This window comes from Polypterus senegalus, chromosome 3, assembly GCF_016835505.1.
Source record: "Polypterus senegalus isolate Bchr_013 chromosome 3, ASM1683550v1, whole genome shotgun sequence".
Classification (NCBI taxonomy): domain Eukaryota; kingdom Metazoa; phylum Chordata; class Cladistia; order Polypteriformes; family Polypteridae; genus Polypterus; species Polypterus senegalus.
In genome coordinates, this window is record NC_053156.1 from 226,208,184 (window position 1) to 226,231,061 (window position 22,878).

The 22,878-nt window shown below is 37.5% G+C and overlaps 1 protein-coding gene across 3 annotated transcripts in view; it reads left to right on the forward strand.

The window, feature by feature from the left end:
* Positions 1-22,878, forward strand: part of LOC120525937 (F-actin-monooxygenase mical1-like) — a 115,581-nt gene that overhangs the window by 1,819 nt on the left and 90,884 nt on the right. For 2 of the 3 annotated variants that reach the window (XM_039748647.1, XM_039748643.1), the window contains exons 2-3: positions 4,584-4,740; positions 21,858-22,142. In XM_039748647.1, the coding sequence (XP_039604581.1) occupies positions 21,885-22,142 (258 nt within the window). In that variant the 5' untranslated portion in view covers positions 4,584-4,740; positions 21,858-21,884. Of the gene's footprint in view, positions 1-4,583; positions 4,741-7,484; positions 7,560-21,857; positions 22,143-22,878 lie in introns of those variants that run through there. The other variant, XM_039748644.1, reaches the window with a different exon arrangement.

The following is a 22,878-nucleotide window of genomic DNA, read 5'->3' on the forward strand; positions in this document are numbered from 1 at the left end:
TAAATATTTTATTTCCTTTTCAAAGTATATATCAATTACTTTGATTTGTCAATATATACTGTATGTACAAAAACGTTTGTTTTGATACAAGCCCTATTCAGTAAATATGTGCAGACATCCACTTTGCAAACATGTTTTAGAAATAGTACATCATCTTACAGAATTTCTCCTGTGTTAAAATTTTCATAACCAGGAAGGTCCACAACAAGGAATCTTCATTATTTATTTTCCAGAACAGGAGTCTTCAGTATTGGTTTTGAAGGTGTGCAGTGCTTTTACATTTTTACTGTAACCAGTTACCGTAGTTAATTTAGTTTAACCAGTTATTTATAGTTTAATTGATGTCTCAGCAGTATTTCTTTTCCAGACTGATCAAACGTCTCCAGTATTAGCCTTCAAGGATCACAATGACAGATATATATTTCTAGGGTTCTTTTTACTTTTAACTGAATACTATGTTAAGTCTGTTTGTTTTAAGTATGTCTGTACTTGATTAACTGTGTACATTTGCATTTCCTGATTATTTTATAATGACCTACCTAAAGGCCTTTAAAATGTCTTTTAGTCTGCAACAAATGGGTACATAGGTGTCTTGTTTTTTGTGCATTTATTCCATTTTTGAAAAGACTGTGAGGTGAATGTTGAACAATTAGTATACTGAAGATTTGCAGTAAAGTTGCAACATATTATACTGGATTCCTTTTTAACTTTCAGTAGAAAAAAATGACAATTTAATTGACTTAAAGGGTGGACACTAACAAGAAAATAGAATTGATAGCTCATGAAGTGATTAGTACTGCTGAAATTTTTTACCATCTTCTGTCCCACATGCTTATTTTTACCTTGTACTTACATGTCCAAAAATTACTTCCTGTATTTGAATTAATGCTTGTTATCTGACTTAGTATATGTACATTATGCAAGTGACAAAAATTTTACAATAATTGCTAGATTTTGCTTGCCTTGCATATTTCAGACCAAATTATGCTTTTTTTAATTTCCAATAATGAATGTGGTCATATCACCTTGGAACTTCCACAAATAAAGGAGTGCTATTAGGTAAACATCACATGATTTCTTATATCAAGGCTGACCTTTAATCTGCCTGTAATCACTGTGAAGGGCTCTGTACAAAGGCAATTACAGGCCTACAGGGAGGACTCTTCCTATTATTTAAAGACACAAAAAATCAAAGTGCCCCTGCTGAGCTATAAATAATGTGTTCCAGTGTGTAATCTATGTACTTTATATATGACAACAACAACCATATTCTCAGTAGGTAAAGCTCCAGTGTTTTATTATCAAAAGCTTTTACATCCATGCTGAGCAATTCTGATTATGTTGTACTAAATTATAATTAATTTACCCATCCCTTTTTAGACCTGCTGTAAGTGACTTAATTTACTAAAATACAGTATATTCTAGCAGATACAAAAATCCTTTCTGATCGTTACAGGGACAAGTTTAACAGAAATTTTTTTTTTATACTTGCTGTTACAGATGATTTATGCTGTTCAAGCCTACAACCTTTCCCTGTCTCACCATCTGCAGATTAGTACCTGTAGAACTAAAGAAATGTACAGTGTAGTCTGGAATGCTGACTTTCCTTCATAACATGATGGTGCTACTGAGAGCAATGAGTTAAGACCTTTACATTTCTTGCTTGATATTTTTGGTTTATTTTGCAGTATCTGCTTACTATATTTTTCGTTTGTCCTATTAGAAATACATTGTGTTCAGTTAGTCTTGGATAAAGTTCTGTAGTGTATAGAAGAGTACTATTTTCCATAGTAGCACTGTGGTACAATAGATGGCACTGCTTCCTTCCATCTCCATTAGGCCTGGTAAAGATCACCGCCTGGTCAATGTGGTATTTAAACATTTTTTCCATGTCTGTAAGATTTTTATTACTTGATCTCTGATTTTTGTCATCTTAATTCTTAATACATGAAGTTCTATATGGTGATTAAAGGATTAAAAATCAAAGATGGATTATAGGGTAGTTGCAAAATCTACTACATTGTGTATTGGCCCACTGTGAATATGTTCTGTGGTGGTGCTGGACTGATTCCTGTCTTGTGTAGGATGCTCCCCACATTGGATAACTCCCCACAAGGACTTAATTTCACCTTGAGGCTAAAATGAGTTTAAACTGTTTTAGGAAACAGATATAAATTACTACACATTTTACAGGTGCCGGTCATAAAATTAGAATATCATGACAAAGTTGATTTATTTCAGTAATTCCATTCAAAAAGTGAAACTTGTATATTAGATTCATTCATTACACACAGACTGATGTATTTCAAATGTTTATTTCTTTTAATTTTGATGATTATAACTGACAACTAATGAAAGTCCCAAATTCAGTATCTCGGAAAATTAGAATATTGTGAAAAGGTTCAATATTGAAGACACCTGGTGCCACACTCTAACTCAAAACACCTGCAAAGGCCTTTAAATGGTCTCTTCAGTCTAGTTCTGTAGGCTACACAATCATGGGGAAGACAGCTGACTTGACAGTTGTCCAAAAGACGACCATTGACACCTTGCACAAGGAGGGCAAGACACAAAAGGTCATTGCTAAAGAGGCTGGCTGTTCACAGAGCTCTGTGTCCAAGCACATTAATAGAGAGGCGAAGGGAAGGACAAGATGTGGTAGAAAGAAGTGTAAAGCAATCGGGATAACCGCACCCTGGAGAGGATTGTGAAACAAAACCCATTCAAAACTGTGGGGGAGATTCACAAAGAGTGGACTGCAGCTGGAGTCAGTGCTTCAAGAACCACCACGCACAGACGTATGCAAGACATGGGTTTCAGCTGTCGCATTCCTTGTGTCAAGCCACTCTTGAACAAGAGACAGCGTCAGAAGCGTCTCGACTGGGCTAAAGACAAAAAGAACTGGACTGCTGCTGAGTGGTCCAAAGTTATGTTCTCTGATGAAAGTAAATTTTGCATTTCCTTTGGAAATCAAGGTCCCAGAGTCTCGGAAGAGAGGAGAGGCACAGAATCCACATTGCTTGAGGTCCAGTGTAAAGTTTAAACCGTCCGTGATGGTTTGGGGTGCCATGTCATCTGCTGGTGTTGGTCCATTGTGTTTTCTGAGGTACAAGGTCAACGCAGCCGTCTACCAGGAAGTTTTAGAGCACTTCATGCTTCCTGCTGCTGACGAACTTTATGGAGATGCAGATTTCATTTTCCAACAGGACCTGGCACCTGCACACAGTGCCAAAGCTACCAGTACGTGGTTTAAGGACCATGGTATCCCTGTTCTTGATTGGCCAGCAAACTCGCCTGACCTTAACCCCATAGATTTTCTGTATTGTGAAGAGGAAGATGCCAGACCCAACAATTCAGAAGAGCTGAAGGCTACTATCAGAGCAACATGGGCTCTCATAACACCTGAGCAGTGCCACAGACTGATCGACTCCATGCCACACCGCATTGCTGCAGTAATCCAGGCCAAAGGAGCCCCAACTAAATATTGAGTGCTGTACATGCTCATACTTTTCATGTTCATACCTTTCAGTTGGCCAACATTTCTAAAAATCCCTTTTTTGCATTGGTCTTAATTGATATTCTAATTTTCCGAGATTCTGAATTTGGGACTTTCATTAGTTGTCAGTTATAATCATCAAAATTAAAAGAAATAAACATTTGAAATACATGAGTCTGTGTGTAATGAATGAATCTAATATACAAGTTTCACTTTCTGAATGGAATTACTGAAATAAATCATCTTTGTCATGATCTTCTAATTTTATGACCAGCACCTGTATATTTACCTTGTCTTAGACTGAAGTGGCTTGAATTTTTTTTTCTATACTTCACGGACAGTCAGGTTTCATTCTGACAATTTTTTGGAGTTGTTGCACTACTTGATGTGACGTGAATATTGAGTTTAAATATATAAAATACATTTATTATGTCTTCCAGTATGTTACAGTAAAACAGGATTCTCCTGGCTGTGTTGCTTCCTATATTAAGTGTTCTTTGAACTTGTAGAAGTGATGATTTGTGAATTATGATAATTTCTTACTCACTATTCAGGCATGGGCTCTAATTCAGGTGCAAAATTTCAAGCTGTGCATCTTCACACTCTTTATACATTTCATACATGTGGTGCCAAAATGTTCAGTGAAGTTATCTCCTCAAGAAAACCACTAAATAATTGTGTTTTTTCTGGTATAAAAGGATGTTTGCAGCAATTTAAAATTCAGCCTTCTATCCAGAAGATGCATTTGCTTTATTGTTTTTCATGTCTTGGCATTGCCCAGTGTGATCTTATTATTTGCTTGCCTTTGTTAGTCATTAAGCTATTAAGGACATTCACTTATACACGTTTACTCATTAGTACTGAAAAGTCTACTTCAACCTCGTGCTACAGATAAAATTATGGTTGTGTCTGTGCAGTATTTGACACATGTCTTTTTCATCAGCTGCAGGCTCTGGGTCTTGCAATTTTTTTTTTCTCATTTCCTGATCATAGTGAACAACTGTTGTAACACTCCACCCTCTTTCTGTCATTTTTTCTCTCTCTCTCTCTCTCTCTCTCTCTCTCTCCCCCCCCTTTCCCGTCATAGGCCGATAACAAAAACTCAGCCTCTCCCTGGAATACAGGCTTGCACGTACAAGACTAAAGTAACCAGAGGTGGACGGATTTTATTTACCGTATGTGATTATCTTCTACAGCTTAAAAGGCATGCGCTGGCTTCCTCTTCTCTAAGCACTTTGGTAAACGTGAGTGGCAATTTGTTAAGTTTATCAATGATGACAAAACTGATGTAAAATGTTGTTGACAGAACAACTTTACCAACTTTTCTTTTTTAGATGCCTTTAGGGGTTAAAATTTTAGAAAACGGAAAAGCCTGATGTGTTGGAGCTTTTGTTTCAAATGTCTGAAAAATAGATATTAACCTCCTTGAAAGAGGTTCTTTTGTATTTCAAACCTTAAAGCTACACTTTAGAGTTAGTGGTTAACGAACACAACATTAGTGATGTCTCAGTTTTTAGGTTCACAGTAATAGTATCCTTATGTGATAAGCTGTTTGGTAAAAAATATTTTGGTCATTTTACACATTTTTCAGATATATTGCATTTCATCTAGAGTTTCAGTTTTGTATTTCACTTATTAATTTTTCATGTATAATATGAATAATGATAAAAAGAGCATAGGTGAATTTTGAACCAGCCTATTAAGAAAACAAACTAATTTAGATTAACAAGTTTAATTATTGGTCAGATTAGTGTGAAGAAGAGCAAGCATTTGAATGAATGTTTATTACCTTTATCTTAAAACATATGTTTTTATTTTCGATGTTGTTCATTATATTTGTCATTGTGCTGTGTTGTAACCTCACAAGGACCAAGCCCATACATGTTTCAAAGATCAAAATATCTATAGTGAGTGTAGTATGCATTACTTTCCCCATATTTATGTGGATGTTTTTCACTCCTTTAAATTCATTTTGTTGTTGGATTAGCAATGCTTAAATGACCTAATACAAAGTAATATTTGTGGATGTGTTAATGTATGACATACAAGCATTTTATACAGTACCTGTTGCTGTAATATAAATCATAAAATAGTATTTTTTTATTTCTTAGGTATCGTCATTCAGGATTGATATTGCCTGATGTATTTATAAAGTGTATATATAATACAGTACTTTAATCTGCTATACATACTGTACAATATGTATACTGCTGTGTGTAAGTCTGCAGGAGATTTCCTAGTGATGAATGGTTCCTGCTTTACACCCATTGAGGGCACAATACGCTCCTGTACCCTTTGACCTTGTTCTTCAAAACTGCTGGGTTAAAAGTTGAAGAAAGCCTTTGACTGCAAAATAAAATAATGTACAGTATTTGTATCATTCAGTTGAACATCCCCACATACAGTATACTCTATACATACAATTATGCCCTGTTAATAAAGAAAATCATTTTTCATTTTGTTCATAATCTGGAATAAACACTGCTCAAACTTCCCTTTTTTTTCTGAAAATAATGCATTATTTTTTTCAACCCTGCTGAATATAAAGCCTGACTACTTTATACTTAGCACTGTTATTGAAGAAGTTAAAAATGTAACTCATTGTTTTAGCATTACTTTACTTAAGTGTTTGAGCATTTTTTTCAAAAATCAGCATAACTCAAGTGTTCCTATAAGAGGTAGGAATAGTATTTATCACCACAAACTTTTAAGCTGGTCTGTTACTGAACGTGAGCAAACAGATTACTGAAATGGATGCTTTCTTCTGAAATTAATTTTAACCTTGTGACTCATATGCAGAGATGTTTATGGAAACACATTTAAAAATGAAAATCATGCATGCCTGTATTGGTAGGCCAGAGTCTGCAGCAACATTTTAGATATCATTGCTCTTTTAGGGTCAACATTAATTTGATTCAAATTTAGTTTTTCAGATTTCTTATTCTTAGTTTTGTCTGCCTGTTTCTTGGCAGTCAGTTTCTCAAGATTGTGTCTGTGTACTTGTGAGTTTAAATTGAGTCTAGTGTATGCTTCTGTCTAGCATTGCAAACATTTGCCATGATAAAGAATTTTTTTTTTTCTTTCCCTTATATACATATGATCACAAGACACATTACAACTTATACTCCATGTATGAAAAATCATTCCAGCTATTCTGTTGCCAAAAACTAATATCTGTCCATGGCCTTCTGTCATGCTGATGTAGTAATAGGGCTGGCTGGCTGGCTGATGTCCCGATTCGATTCTGATTTCACAAGGCTCCAAGTTGATTTAATATTGATTTTATGTTGACTGAATTAGCATGCATTAATGTATTTGAAGTGGTGGTTTTTTTTTTTAGAGATTATGTAACCATGTATAGAGAACATTACTATAATGTTGCAAATTTTAGTAACACTTTATTAGACGGGTGTCTACATAGTGACTTCATAACATATGCATAAGCATTTAAGAAGAAATACTTGATTAGTAACAAACAGTTAATATCAGTATTTGGAAGATGTGGAACAAAAAAAAAAAAAAGTACATTATAATACTGATACAAATAATATGATGAATAATAATAATAATGCTAATACTGTATACACTGTCAAAGTCTTTTGTGTGGTATATCTTTAAATGGGAAAACTGCTTAGGTGTACAGTCATTTACCCAACATTGTTCATTATAACAGTTTGTCTCAACAACAGTTCTTTTTATTACGTCATCATCAAGAAATAACTTCAAGTCAATAAGTGGATCTTGGCTGTCAACGTTCACTTTTATTCCTGGCTGCCCCGTAAAATCAAAACAAGGTGGTGCTGTTTTATTTGAAGCAGGGTCAACGGAAACCCAAACACAAGCGTCCCTTTCGGATTCATCAGCATCAATTACAGTTTAAATGTCCTTTTCAGGTTTACAGCCTGAAGGGAGATTCACTCCATCATAACTGCTGATGAGAGGCTCCTCAACATCACTTGCTCGATTCACTGTCAAGAGCATGCAACATCTGGGCTGCTGAAAAACTCTTCTTGTGAGACGCCATTATGAGGCTAGAAGAAGACGTATTTACACTGTTGCCCAGGTAACGTGCAGGCCTGACACTTCTGTAAGACACGTCTGTACTGTTGCCTGAGAAACGCTCAAGACTAGTGCTGTTAGCATTTTTGCAGCCTGAAAAATCCATGGGTCTAAGGGCTTGTTTATAGTTCACGCTCAGAACGTGTACACGCCTGCATCATGGCTGCCATGCGTTTCCAGCGTTAATTTGATGCCTCCTCTGAGCAGGTCCTCAGAAATTAATGTGACGTATGTGCGAGTTGCAGTACCAGCAAAAAGTCGGGGGGGCGCAGTGTGCTAAAAGTTGGAATGTGACGTCAGAGTCTGTGATTACTATCTACATGTGACAGAGAGCCTCTTTGCGGATCCTATGAGATGGGTGTGCGCGCTTCGGTGTTTGATGAATGGTTCGATGTGGTGAAGCAAAAATAGAGATGCATTTGTGGTGCTTTTATATTCAAGTGTCGCATATTCCCAATCATAATGACACAATACATTTTAAAAGTCTCACATACTGTTTTCTGTGTCATCTTTTTTTCTAGGGCTTCCTTCGGTACTGACAGCAGCGGCAAACAGCAATAGATCACCACACTGAGCACATTAAATGTATGATATTACAACTCTTTGCACATTTAGAATTCTTAGATTTATACTTGATATCACTTTCATGATGAAATGCATTAAAGAATGTTTGTTACATTTTACAGATAAATCGGTAATTTTGTTTAAATAATGAATACTGTTAATGACACGGTGGCGGAGCGTTAGCGCTTCTGTCTTGCTGGGTGTCACATCGCTGGTATTCCCTGCGTGTGCATGTTTTCCTGCTGGGTTTCCTCAGTGTGCTCCGATTTTTCTTCCAATGATATGCAGATTTGGTTACACTAAAATGATGCTAGTGTATTGCAGATTTGGTTACACTAAAATGATGCTAGTGTATGTGAGTGCTTGTATTCACCTTGCGATGAGCTGATGCCTCGTCCAGGGATTGTTTCTGCCTCGTGCCCAATGCTAGCTGAAATGGACAAATCCCTGGACTGATGAATTTAATCATTAAACATCCTTTTCAGAGATATTGAGGTAAGGTGCCATCGGAATTTAATGGGTGTTCCAGGCCTTTCAGAACACAGCGAAGCCGAACCTGTTCTCACCGTGATATCTTGTGCTGCCACCTGGTGGATTCCTCCAGATTTGCGTAAAGTACGTGCGCAAGTATAAACAGTACAACGGTTGCGTAGCAGGAGTGTCTACTGCAGCATGCGTCGTGTCGCGTGAAGTATAAACCCAGCTATATACTAATAAAAGGCAAAGCCCTCACTCACTCATTCACTCACTCACTCACTCACTCACTCACTGACTCATCACTAATTCTCCAACTTCCCGTGTAGGTAGAAGGCTGAAATTTGGCAGGCTCATTCCTTACAGCTTACTTACAAAAGTTGGGCAGGTTTCATTTTGAAATTCTACGCCTAATGGTCATAACTGGAAGGTATTTTTCTCCATTAACTGTAATGGAGTTGAGCTGCAATGATGTGGGGGGGCGGAGTTTCGTGTGACATCATCACGCCTCCCACGTAATCACGTGAACTGACTGTCAACGCAGTGCGTAGAAAACCAGGAAGACCTCCAAAAAGCGCTTAATAAAACATGCATTATATAATTGAGAAGGCAGCGAAACAATAAGAAGCGAGCGAGTGACACATACTACCATATTCATGAGTGTTGCTACCTCGGAAAGAAAGCAAGGTGTAAACCTAAACTTTAAATTAAGTTCATAGACAGGCTACCGCTGGCGTTTCACATGCCCACAGGTAATGCGGGATACAAGTTTAATGAGAGGACGCAGGATATAAGCGAGAGTTTTGATCACTTTGTAACTAAGTTAAAATTGTAGGTGAAGGGGTGTGCTTATGCAAATTCCGAGAGACTGTGTTTGTGGGGATTGACAGTTAAGGCAGGTGAGGGAGTCACGTCATCATCTCCCCTCCCATTCATCTAATTTCGGTCTGAGCTGAGCTTCAGCAACTTCGTCAGACTGCCACCAAATACTCACAGAAAAATCCACAAGTTAATACACACGCTATCTCTTGAGTTTCTCCACACTGAATCCTCCAGGCACTACTTACAAAAGGTCACATTGACAATCGTGTTACGTTATTTTTAAAATCTTTCCTTTTCTTAGCACAAGCACAGCTGAGAAGCTTGATGCATGTGCTCCATAACGCGTTAAAAATAATGCATTTAATCACACTTTGCATTACAAGCAAAGGGAGCTTTTGTCAATGCATGATTTCCTGGTACTGTACACGATTACATTGATGCGCATCCCATTCATTTTACCCTCGCACCACCTTAGTTTGAGAAGAAGTCTGAAAAAATATGAGGTTAACACAGAAAAACATCACCAATTCAAGCTTTATGAATAATCGATTCGCCATCAATAATTGTTTTGGTAAAGCCATCCTCCTTCCATTTTATAATTTTTCCGCCAATAGCCATGATTAAATGAGCGGTAAATAAAGTAAGAGCAAAGCGAGGGTGACTTATTTAGGCAGGCATATATATGACAGCAACACTCATGACAATGTCAATCATGTTACGTTATTATTAAAATGTTTCCTTTTCTTTTCATTACTTCTTTAACACACTACTTCTCGCTGAGGCGCGGGATTTTGCTATATATATAATATATGAATGACCTCCAAAGAGCGCTGAGACTTTTGATATCATGAGCGTGTCTGCAAAAACTGTGGTCTCCTGCCCAGCAAAAGTCGAGCAGCCAGCGCGCGTGCATAGCTGTGCCGGCCTTTGAGACGCTGACTGCGCTTCTGCCTTAAGTCAAAGTGAGCACTTTTAATTTTTTTCATCCTCCCCCTGCGCTATAGCCCAGACAAGTGCAAACACGGGACCCCTTTTCTACACCACGGAAAAATAATATTAAGGCGATTCACACTTTCTTTTGCACGTATACGATTATGAGGTCCTCACCTCGGATTATGAAGACACGCACAGTGGAGGACTGACAGTGCCATCACAGCTGATTAATGGCAGGGACGTCTCACCAGTCTACACAAGACCCACCGCGACTGTCCCCAAAAGGCGATCATAGCGTCAGCGAACACATCTCTCTATACTATATAAAAGAAAAGGCAACTTTCCTTTCTTTACACCTTTTTCCTTTTATCCCAAACCAAAGCCTTTCTCTCTTAACACTGCAGAGGACACAAAACTAATTTTCTTTAAATGCCGGTAAGGCACATTACCAGAGGCACAAATTTGAGCGTTCACATAGAAAATGTAATTTCTATACCACAGCCGTCGTGTAGCGCCTTTCAAAAGGGATCTACTACCGAGAGATGATCCATATACATTTTAGCTGCTGTTAGTTACTTACCTGTTGTGTTACACAGTCTTTAAAATGTAGTTTACCTGAAACCACTCCAGTAGTGCTCAATGTACCTGTACTTCTTAAAAGCGTTAATGTTTTACTGTTTAATAACTTATAGACTATATTTTATTATTTTTCCCTTGCACTCAGTGACCAAAGCTATACACACACATATAGACACATACAAACATACACACAAGTATATGTATGTGTATATATATATATATATATATATATATATATATATATATATATATGACGGCAGCAATCCAAGCTGTGAGAAAACACTAAAAAGGAGGCGTGTCAGACGTTGTGGTACGTTTTCTGATGCAGCTAGACGAAAAAAACTTTGTGACGCTGCCGCCAACTACACAAAACAATTACTTTGACAATCATGTTACATTATTTTTAAAATGTTTCCTTTTCTTTTTCATAACTTCTTTAACACATGACATCGCTGCGAAGCGCGGGTATTTTGCTATATATATATCACAGCGACACTCATAACAGTGACAAAACAATTACATTGACAATCATGTTGCGTTATATTCAAAATGTTTCCTTTTCTTTCTCTTTCCTTCTTTAACACACTACTTCTCCGCTGCCAAGCGCGGGTATTCTGCTAGTTTGATATAAAAGGCAAAGAACCAATCATCTTGACTGATAACATCACTGATATGATCCGTATAGTATAGCTTATGCAGTTACTTCATGTTGGCTGCTTTCTACACATACTCACTTTGGTATCGTAGGCTGGCTGGGTGACACGCATTGGAAACTTTTTTTCACCATAGCATTACAGTTAGCTAAGTGCTAAAAGAGAAGCAACATTTTCTGGACAAACTTGTGATTGATGCGGTCACACGATGGAACAGCACATTGAAAATGGTAGAAAAGAACAACAGCCAGCCAGTCATATTATTAGCTCTGCATACTGTATATGCAGTGAGGTTGCTTCTGGTGTGACTGGCATGCAGCGCGCTTGTCTGCAACACATCCACCACAGGTACTCAGTCATTTTTAATTTAGCGAGATGTAACGGTCATGTCTGAATCTGCTGCCCTGTAAGTTCAGCAGTCTCAAGTTAGGGCTGGAACTCTGGGACGGAGCTTAGAAGGTCGTGCACATACATGGGCTTTCAGACTCGCCCATTTAACGTTTCCTGCATTTACATAGTTAGATGTCTGAACCCCGCCCCCCTAATCTGCCCCATCCAGTGTCTCGCAGTGAGGGCTACTCATAGTAAAGAGCATTTTCCGTAGAAAGCCTTAACAGACACATTAGCAACATCTCCTGGGTCAGACGTGAAAAATGAAGATAAGCAAAAATCTACACATAATAATTGAGCAGGATAGAGATTAACATGATCGATCTTGAGACTTTAAGAACGGATCGAATAGTTAAAGTGAAAAATAATGATTAACCAGAAAAATAATATTTTTACCCAGGCCTATTTGTTAACCATGGTTGTTTGATTTTCCTTTTGTTTAGACTAGTCGTGATGTTTATTCTTTGTTCTTTTGGGAGAAAAGTCAGATTGCTTATGTGCTATTAAACCTTTCACAGCACCAAGGTGACTTGGCAAAACTTCATAAAGCCAGTGTGGAAAATTTACAAAAGTGTGGGTGAACAGTGACTTTTGGACAAATGTGTATTATTTAGATTTAGCACAGGAAGCTATTCAAATCCCTGAATTTCATAAGATGTCCTCTGAGGCACCAGAATATCAATTCATTTTGCCAGGGTCACTTAAGAAGATGCTTCTGTCATACTGTAAAGCTTCCTCTTACTGGAAAAAATAAGGCAGACCATCGCTTTTGTAATTTACACAAGGATGTTCTTATGACATATGTGCTTTTCTGAAACAGAAAAGGGAAATGAGGTAAGGTAACTAGCTTATCCTTGCACAAGAGTTTTCTTGTATTGCCAAGTCTGTTTGAAAATATACAGCTGTGAATCTGATTGCCAGTTACATACAGAGGTACATATCATCTTGTGAAGAACAGTTTCAGGTCATAGTCCATAGCAAGAAACGTGCTTGAACTGAGTTTCACATTTGTAGAAGCAGTATTGTCGCATGTACAGAGATATGCAGTAGGTAGCCTCTTTTAACTCTAACTCTAATATCTTTGCACACAAAAACAAATACAACAGTAAGTATATAATCTATTTAGTAAACATAAAATAGGTCTTCAGGCACAAATTATTTTTGTATCTTGCAACTACAGTTGGCCATTATTTTCAAATTCAATTAAACCTAGTTTTGTCTGATAACTTACTGAGCAGTTTGTATCTAATCAAAAGTGGTGAATACATTTTCCCTGGACCTGAAACTCGCTGTAAAATACATTAACCATTTTGATTGTAATTGCATCTCATGGTTCCACTTCCTCTTAAGATAACTCGCCTGCTGAACACCTAATCTCAAACATTGCAGTTAATAGTTGAACATATAAAGCATTTTATCAGTCATCTACACTGAGTCTTGCATGTCTTGATGATCAAAAAACTTTAATGTTTATGGATTTCAAAAGCCTAATTAGCTTTTTGCTGTGGTAATGTTTGTAAAATTAATTTTTTTTTATTCATGTAACTCCCGCAGTCTTAAAAGACTGATAATGTTCATACTGAAACACTTTTTAGTTTATTCATTCCAGGCTGATTAATTTGAAGCTTTAGTTGCACTTCCTTGTGCCATTACCCTTTTTCTGTTTTTAGAAGCTGTGTTACATGACCATTGGTAATTTGCAGTGCTATTACCTGTCTGTATATAATGCTGTACAGCTACATAAGGTGCTCCTTTCACTGGTGTCCTACATTTCCACTGGCAGAAATGAATCATTAATAAAGAACAAGCTGAGGGACAGTATCACAGCAAAACTTCCTCTAAACCAGTTTTATTGACTTCTAAATAATATACGGGCCAGAGCTCATCCTGTCAGGATCAGGCTGGAACAAACTGAATGTTACTATATGAATATATTTATAGTAAAGGTGTTTTGTGTAAAATACTGTATGCATATGGTACAGTATATGAGATGTGGGATTAATCATAAACAATGGTAATGGTAATATGATTCATTCTACTCTTAACTGAAACAATCGTACTGGATCAGCTGTCTCATTATCTTAAAATAGTGCTCTCTGGAATTGGTGTGGAGAAGTTCACATCTGTTTTATGTTTTTGTTGTATGCTGACTTTGATAAAACACACTTAAATAGTATTGTAACGTCACTTTTATGATCTATTGATTTAATATTTCAGAAACAAAATTCTATATAAAACTTCTGTTGCAGTTATTTAGTGTGCATTATTATTCATGCTAAATCTTGTTTTCTTTGTCTAAAATCATGTGGAATCCCATAATTAGTGTCCAGTAAATCACAAAATAGAACTTGGAGATTAAACTGTGTATTTCTACTGTGTTAGAAAGTAACGTAGCAGTCTTGCTCATATATGCACCCATTCTTGTACAGGGCCAATTTAAAGTCGTTGGTTAACCTAATAGGCACAGTTTTTAGGGTTGTGGGAATAAACTCTGTGCAGGCACTTGCACATAGCAACTGGAAATCTGTTGAAAATAGATGTAGACTCTTTTTCACTAGAGGGCTTGTTCTGCTTAACTTTGAAGAGTTAATGTTGTACCTCTTTCAGGATGTACTGGGGCAAGAAACAAAAATAAAAGGCAAAGCCCTCACTCACTCATTCACTCACTCACTCACTCACTGACTCATCACTAATTCTCCAACTTCCCGTGTAGGTAGAAGGCTGAAATTTGGCAGGCTCATTCCTTACAGCTTACTTACAAAAGTTGGGCAGGTTTCATTTCGAAATTCTACGCCTAATGGTCATAACTGGAAGGTATTTTTCTCCATTATCTGTAATGGAGTTGAGCTGCAATGATGTGGGGCGGAGTTTCGTGTGACATCATCACGCCTCCCACGTAATCACGTGAACTGACTGTCAACGCAGTGCGTAGAAAACCAGGAAGACCTCCAAAAAGCGCTTAAGAAAACATGCATTATATAATTGAGAAGGCAGCGAAACAATAAGAAGCAAGCGAGTGACACATACTACCATATTCATGAGTGTTGCTACCTCGGAAAGAAAGCAAGGTGTAAACCTAAACTTTAAATTAAGTTCATAGACAGGCTACCGCTGGCGTTTCACATGCCCACGGGAATGCGGGATACAAGTTTAATGAGAGGACGAGGATATAAGCGAGAGCTTTGATCACTTTGTAACTAAGTTAAAATTGCAGGTGAAGGGTGTGCTTATGCAAATTCCGAGAGACTGTGTTTGTGGGGGATTGACAGTTAAGGCGGGTGGGGGAGTCACGTCATCATCACCCCTCCCATTTACCTCATTTTGCTCTGAGCTGAGCTCCGCGGCTAATCACACTGCTACCAAATACTCACAGAAAAATCCACAAGTTAATACACACTCTGTCTCTAGAGTTTCTTCACACTGAATCCTCCAGGCACTACTTAAAAAAGGTTACATTGACAATCGTGTTACGTTATTTTAAAATCTTTCCTTTTCTTAGCACAAGCACAGCTGAGAAGCTTGATGCATGTGCTCCATAACGCGTTAAAAATAATGCATTTAATCACACTTTGCATTACAAGCAAAGGGAGCTTTTGTCAATGCATGATTTCCTGGTACACGATTACATTGATCAGCGCACCCCGATTCATTTTACCCTCGCACCACCTTAGTTTGAGAAGAAGTATGAAAAAATATGAGGTTAACACAGAAAAACAGATCACCAATTCAAGCTTTATGAATAATCGATTCGCCATCAATAATTGTTTTGGTAAAGCCATCCTCCTTCCATTTTATAATTTTTCCGCCACTAGCCATGATTAAATGAATGGTAAAAAAGTAAGAGCAAAGCGAGGGTGACTTATTTAGGCAGGAATATATATGACAGCAACACTCATGACAATGTCAATCATGTTACGTTATTATTAAAAGGTTTCCTTTTCTTTTCATTACTTCTTTAACACACTACTCTCCGCTGCAGCAGGTATTTTGCTATATATATAATATATGAATTACCTCCAAAGAGCGCTGAGACTTTTGATATCATGAACGTGTGTACAAAACTGGGGTCTCCTGCCCAGCAAAAGTCGAGCAGCCAGCGCGTGCATAGCTGTGCCGCCTTTGAGACGCTGACTGCGCTTCTGCCTTAAGTCAAAGTGAGCACTTTTAATTTTTTTCTTCCTCCCCCTGCGCTATAGCCCAGACAAGTGCAAACACGGGACCCTTTTTATACACCACGGCAAAATAATATTAAGGCGATTCACACTTTCTTTGCACGATCGATTATGAGGTCCTCAGCTCGGATTATGAAGATACGCACAGGAGTGGAGGACTGACAGTGCCATCACAGCCGATTAATGGCGGGGACGTCTCACCAGTCTACACAAGACCCACCGCGACTGTCCCCAAAAGGCGATCATAACGTCAGCGAACACATCTCTCTATACTATATAAAAGAAAAAGGCAACTATCCTTTCTTTACACCTTTTTCCTTTTATCCCAAACCAAAGCCTTTCTCTCTTAACACTGCAGAGGACACAAAACTAATTTTCTTTAATTGCCGGTAAGGCACATTACCAGAGGCACAAATTTGGAGCGTTCACATAGAAAATGTAATTTCTATACCACAGCCGTCGTGTAGCGCCTTTCAAAAGGGATCTACTACCGAGAGATGATCCATATACATTTTAGCTGCTGTTAGTTACTTACCTGTTGTGTTACACAGTCTTTAAAATGTAGTTTACCCACAACCACTCTAGTAGTGCTCAATGTACCTCCATCCATCCATTTTCTAACCCGCTGAATCCGAATACAGGGTCACGGGGGTCTGCTAGAGCCAATCCCAGCCAACACAGGGCACAAGGCAGGAACCAATCCTGGGCAGGGTGCCAACCCACCGCAGCTCAATGTACCTGTACTTCTTAAAACGTTAATGTTTTACTGTTTAATAACTTATAGACTATATTTTATTATTTTTCCCTTGCACTCAGTGACCAAAGCTATACACACACATATAGACACATACAAACATACACACAAGTATATATATGTGAATATATATGTATGTATGTATGTGTATATATATACACACACACACATACACACATATATATAATTTGTGTGTGTGTATGTATGTATGTGTGTGTATATATGATGTAGATAGGTATGTGTATATATATGTGTGTGTGTGTGTGTGTGTGTGTGTGTGTGTGTGTGTGTGTGTGTGTGTGTGTGTGTGTGTGTGTGTGTATATGACAGCAGCAATCCAAGCTGTGAGAAAACACTAAAAAGGAGGCGTGTCAGACGTTGTGGTACATTTTCTGATGCAGCTAGACGAAAAAAACTTTGTGACGCTGCCGCCAACTACACAAAACAATTACTTTGACAATCATGTTACATTATTTTTAAAATTTTTCCTTTTCTTTTTCGTACCTTCTTTAACACACTACTTTTCCGCTAGATAGAGAGATAGATAGATAGATATATATATATATATATATATATATATATATATATATATATATATATATATATATATATATATATATATATATATAAAGAAGTTATGAAAAAGAAAAGGGAACATTTTAAAAATATTGTAACATGATTGTCAATATACAGTAATTGTTTTGTGAGTGTTATTCAGTGTTGCTGTCATCAAGGATTTGATTATCATTATTTTTTTCAATCGGGGTTGTATTTGTACGATGTGTTGTGTTCAAGTTACATTCCGTGTTTGTCAATCGTTGTAAAGATAAGAGGTTTCATTCATCGATTCATTTCTTGCTGCATCAATAAACAGCTTGTCTTCCTCTTTATCCTTTGATGTGACACACTGCATGCACAGGTTTTTTTTTGTTTTTTTTACACTGTCTTCCTTTAGCGGGACATTCACATTTTTTTCCACCGTGTGCTTTGTTTCCGAAGTAGCAGCACTCATGAATATGGTTGTATATGTCAGTCGCTCGCTTCTTGTTTCGCTGCCTTTTCAATTATATAATGCACTAGCAAAATACCAGCCGCGCAGCGAGAAGTAGTGTGTTAAAGAAGCAATGAAAAAGAAAAGGAAACATTTTGAAAATAACGTAACCTGATTGTCAATGTAATTGTTTTGTCACTGTTGTGAGTGATGAGTGTTGTTGTCATATATATATATATCTACATATATACACACACACATACATACATACACACACATATATACACACAAATATATATATATATATATATACACACACACACATATATAAACATATATATACATATACATACATATCTACATATATACACACACAGCTATTTCGTATCAGTGCAATACGCTTTTGTTAAAACGGTTGACTCCAGCTCTTACGTGCAATAACAAATCAAATCATTAAGTTGTTTTTGCTCATATGTCATTTTAGAGCTGGACGCCTGGCATCATTTTTTTGGCCACAGGTTTGTTTCTGTTTGGTGTGAGGTTCTGTGTTGTGGAGATTCTCGGGATGGATTGCAGGTGCTCATCAGTGAGGCGACTCCTGTGTGCTGTTTTGTTAGTCTTTATCACTGAGAAGAGCTTCTCACACAGATATGTGCTACCAAACATGCACAAGGTTCGAGCCGCATGTAGACGGACTTTTTTTGTTCTTCAAAGTCACCAAAGCGCCGTGCAAACTCAGTGCGCAATAACTGTAGCTTTGCAATAACTTGCAGCATCATAAGGTAGACTTGATTAACGCGTAAGTGTTGGCAAGGCAGCTGAAGCGCTGCATTATGGGATCTGTAGTTTATTGTGTTACCAGCGCTTCATATACCGGCCATTAATAACAATAATACAGTATATAAAATGATCTCGCGGGCGGATATAATTACACGCCGGGCGGATGTGGCCTCGGGCCTTGAGTTTGACACATATGGACTAAATAGAACTTGAAAAGATATATTTTTCAAATGTGATCGCGCAATTCAGATAGAGTTGGCAAGACTACAGCCTGCATGCCTCAATGAGTCATCCTCCCCTCGCTCTTACTTTTTTACCGTTCATCTAATGAATACACTGAGTATGGCTTTACCAAAACAATCATTGATGGCGAATAAAGTATCCATTATTCGAGTATGTAGGTCGGGATATATATATACATATATATATACCAGCGCAGCGAGAAGTAGTGTGTTAAAAAGCTAGAAAAGAAAAGGGAACATTTTAAAAATAACGTAACATGACTGTCAATATACAGTATTTGTTTTGTGAGTGTTACTGAGTGTTGCTGTCATCAAGGATTTGATTATCATTATTTCTTTCAATCAGGTTCGTATTTGTAGAATGTGTTGTGTTCAAGTTACATTCCGTGTTTGTCAATCGTTGTAAAGATGACAGGTTTCATTCATCGATTCGTTTCTTACTGCATCAATAAACAGCTCGTCTTCTTCTTTATCTGAGACCTGACACACTGCATGCACAGGGTTTTTTACACGGTCTTCCTTTAGCGGGACATTGACTTTTCCAACGTGTGCTTTGTTTCCGCAGTAGCTGGATTTATGAATATGCTTGTAAGTATCAGACACTTCATATTTTTTGCTGCCTTTTCAATTGTGTAATTGGTTTTGTTCAGCTCTTTGGAACTGTTGCTTTTATCTGTGCACTGCGTCAGTTCACGTGAGCCGCTCGGTGTACATGCATCGAAGTTTCCCAGCTGTGCTGGTGCCATCTCGTGCTATGTCAATAGCTGTATTTAATGTTACCTTAGTCCTGGCACTTAAAACTTTCTCTTGCAGTTTCGCTGAGTTTGTGTCAAACACCACCCTGACCATCTCATCTTCCTCTCCATAAGCACAGTCCTTCACCCGTGAATATTTACCCGTGGCAGTTTGCTATTGGATTGCCGCTGACGGACGGCCTTATATGGGCAGGCACTAAATTACAAACGCCAGTGGCAGCCTGTCTATGAACTTAATTTAAAGTGTAGGTTTACATCGTGCTTTGTTTCCGAAGGAGCAGAACTCATGAATATGGTTGTATATGTCACTCGCTCGCTTCTTATTGTTTCGCTGCCTTCTCAATTATATAATGCATGTTTTCTTCAGCGTTTTTTTGAGGTCTTCCTGGTTTTCTATGTACTGCGTGATTACGTGGGAGGCGTGATGATGTCACACGAAACTCCCCACGGCGTTGAAGCTCATCTCCATTACAGTAAATGGAGAAAAACTGCTTCCAGTTATGACCATTACACGTAGAATTTCGATATAAAACCTGCCCAACTTTTGTAAGTAAGCTGTAAGGAATGAGCCTGCCAAATTTCAGCCTTCTACCTACACGGGAACTTGGAGAATTAGTGATGCGTCAGTCAGTGAGGGCTTTGCCTTTTATTAGTTTATTAGTGTGTGTATATATATATATATATATATATATATATATATATATATATATATATATATATATATATATATATATATATATATATATATATATATATATATATATATATATATATAAATTTTTTTTTTATTTTGTTATGTTACAGCTTTATTCCATAATGGATTAAATTCATTTTTTTCCTCAGAATTCTACACACAACACCCCATAATGACAACGTGAAAAAAGTTTACTTGAGGTTTTTGCAAATTTATTAAAAATAAAAAAACGGAGAAATCACATGTACATTAGTATTCACAGCCTTTGCCACGAAGCTCAAAATTGAGCTCAGGTGCATCCTGTTTCCCCTGATCATCCTTGAGATGTTTCTGCAGCTTAACAGTGAAGCATGTTCTCTGGTCTGATGAGGCAAAGATTAAACTCTTTGGTGTTAATGCCAGGCCTCATGTTTGGAGGAAACCAGGCACCGCTCATCACCAGGCCAATACCATCCCTACAGTGAAGCATGGTGGTGGCAGCATCATGCTGTGGGGATGTTTTTTCAGCAGCAGGAACTGGGAGACTAGTCAGGATAAAGGGAAAGATGACTGCAGCAATGTACAGAGACATCCTGGATGAAAAACTGCTCCAGAGCGTTCTTGACCTCAGACTGGGGCGACGGTTCATCTTTCAGCAGGACACCGACCCTAAGCACACAGCCAAGATATCAAAGGAGTGGCTTCAGGACAACTCTGTGAATGTCCTTGAGTGCCCAGCCAGAGCCCAGACTTGAATCTGATTGAATATCTCTGGAGAGATCTTAAAATGACTGTGCACCGACGCTTCCCATCCAACCTGATGGAGCTTGAGAGGTGCTGCAAAGAGGAATGTGCGAAACTGGCCAAGGAGAGGTGTGCCAAGCTTGTGGCATCATATTCAAAAAGACTTGAGGCTGTAATTGCTGCCAAAGGTGCATCGACAAAGTATTGAGCAAAGGCTGTGAATACTTATGTACATGTGTTTTCTCAGTTTTTTTATTTTTAATAAATTTGCAAAAAGCTCAAGTAAACTTTTTTCACGTTGTCATTATGGGGTGTTGTGTGTAGAATTCTGAGGAGAAAAATGAATTTAATCCATTTTGGAATAAGGCTGTAACAAAATGAGGAAAAAGTGATTGCGCTGTGAATACTTTCCGTATTTTTATTTTATTATATATATATATATATAATTTTTTTTTTAAATTAAGTACTGAATTTTTGATATTTAGGAGTTTCTAAGGTATTGAAACCTCATGGAATTTTGTTTGAGCTATCTAGTAACTTAACAATTTCAGTTTTTCTTAGTAAGTTTACTTTAACACTGGTAATTTATTTCTTCTTTAATGTTGACCCTCACTATTTTGTTTTAATTCTGAACACTTCATATTTTAGATTACCAATACCTACCTGTATGATCTTTCTTTCTGAGTGAAATTAACAGAAAATGTAACTTGCCTTTAAAAGAGGTGTGCTGAATAAACTGATAAGCTTACTGATGTGTGTATGTGTTTTTTTTCCAGTTGCAGGTAGTTTGATCCTTTTGGATCATGAGTCCCTCACAGCCAGAAAATGAGTGTCATGCTTATTTTGATGAATTTATCCAAGCCCAGTGTCTCAAAGATGTCCAGGAAGCCTTCTCTCAACTCTGTCACAAACTGGAGCTTGATCCTAGGGACTATAAATGCTTCTATAAGAAGCTCAAGGGAAAGCTGAACTATTGGAAAGCCAAAGCAATTTGGGTCAAATTAGACAAGCGAGCAGCACACCAAGAATACAAGGATGGAAAAGCCTGTGCCAAAAACCGGGTGAGCATGTACAAACTACTAGTGGTCCCAGAGTTTGGGTCTCCTAAAATCACTCCCTTTTAATGCTATGTGTGTAAAGCATTATAAAATGCTTAAGATTGATTTTGTTCTTAACCTGAGTAAGGGTAAAGGTATTTGTAGAAAATATTGCCTTAAAAAATGTGAATATATACCTCATTGTAACTTTCAAAATGATATATGCCTTCTTCTGTCTTAAAGTTTGTAGAACACATTCTATTAACAGTTTCTAAGTAAAATAAATCAGTGTTGCGTACTCCTAATGTGACCAATGCATTTAACAGACAGGGTTCTCTTTACCACATCTATTGGATCACTGTAGCAATTAAGAAACGGTTCTGTGTCTCACAAAGAGTAGTGACACAAATAAGTCAGCCTTAAGAAATGTAAAATTTAAACCTGCCAATCAAAAAAAAAAATTAGGCATTGTCAAAATGCAAGTTGATGTTTGAACCAACTAACACAGTCGCACACGGCAAATAATTTTTGCCTTTACCATTAAAACCTATCCTTTTGTTTTCCATCCATTTTAGTGAATGATAAAAGTACACTATAGGAGTACATTGTGGCACTGTTTTGTTTTTTTTTTTTCTTTCAAAAGTCTATCTGAAATGTTCTTTTATAACACCAGAAATATTACAGATACAGTCATCTGTCTGTTTTCTAAGCATGTCATTTTTTTGTAACCCATGTGTTTCATTTTAGGATTATTGGAAGC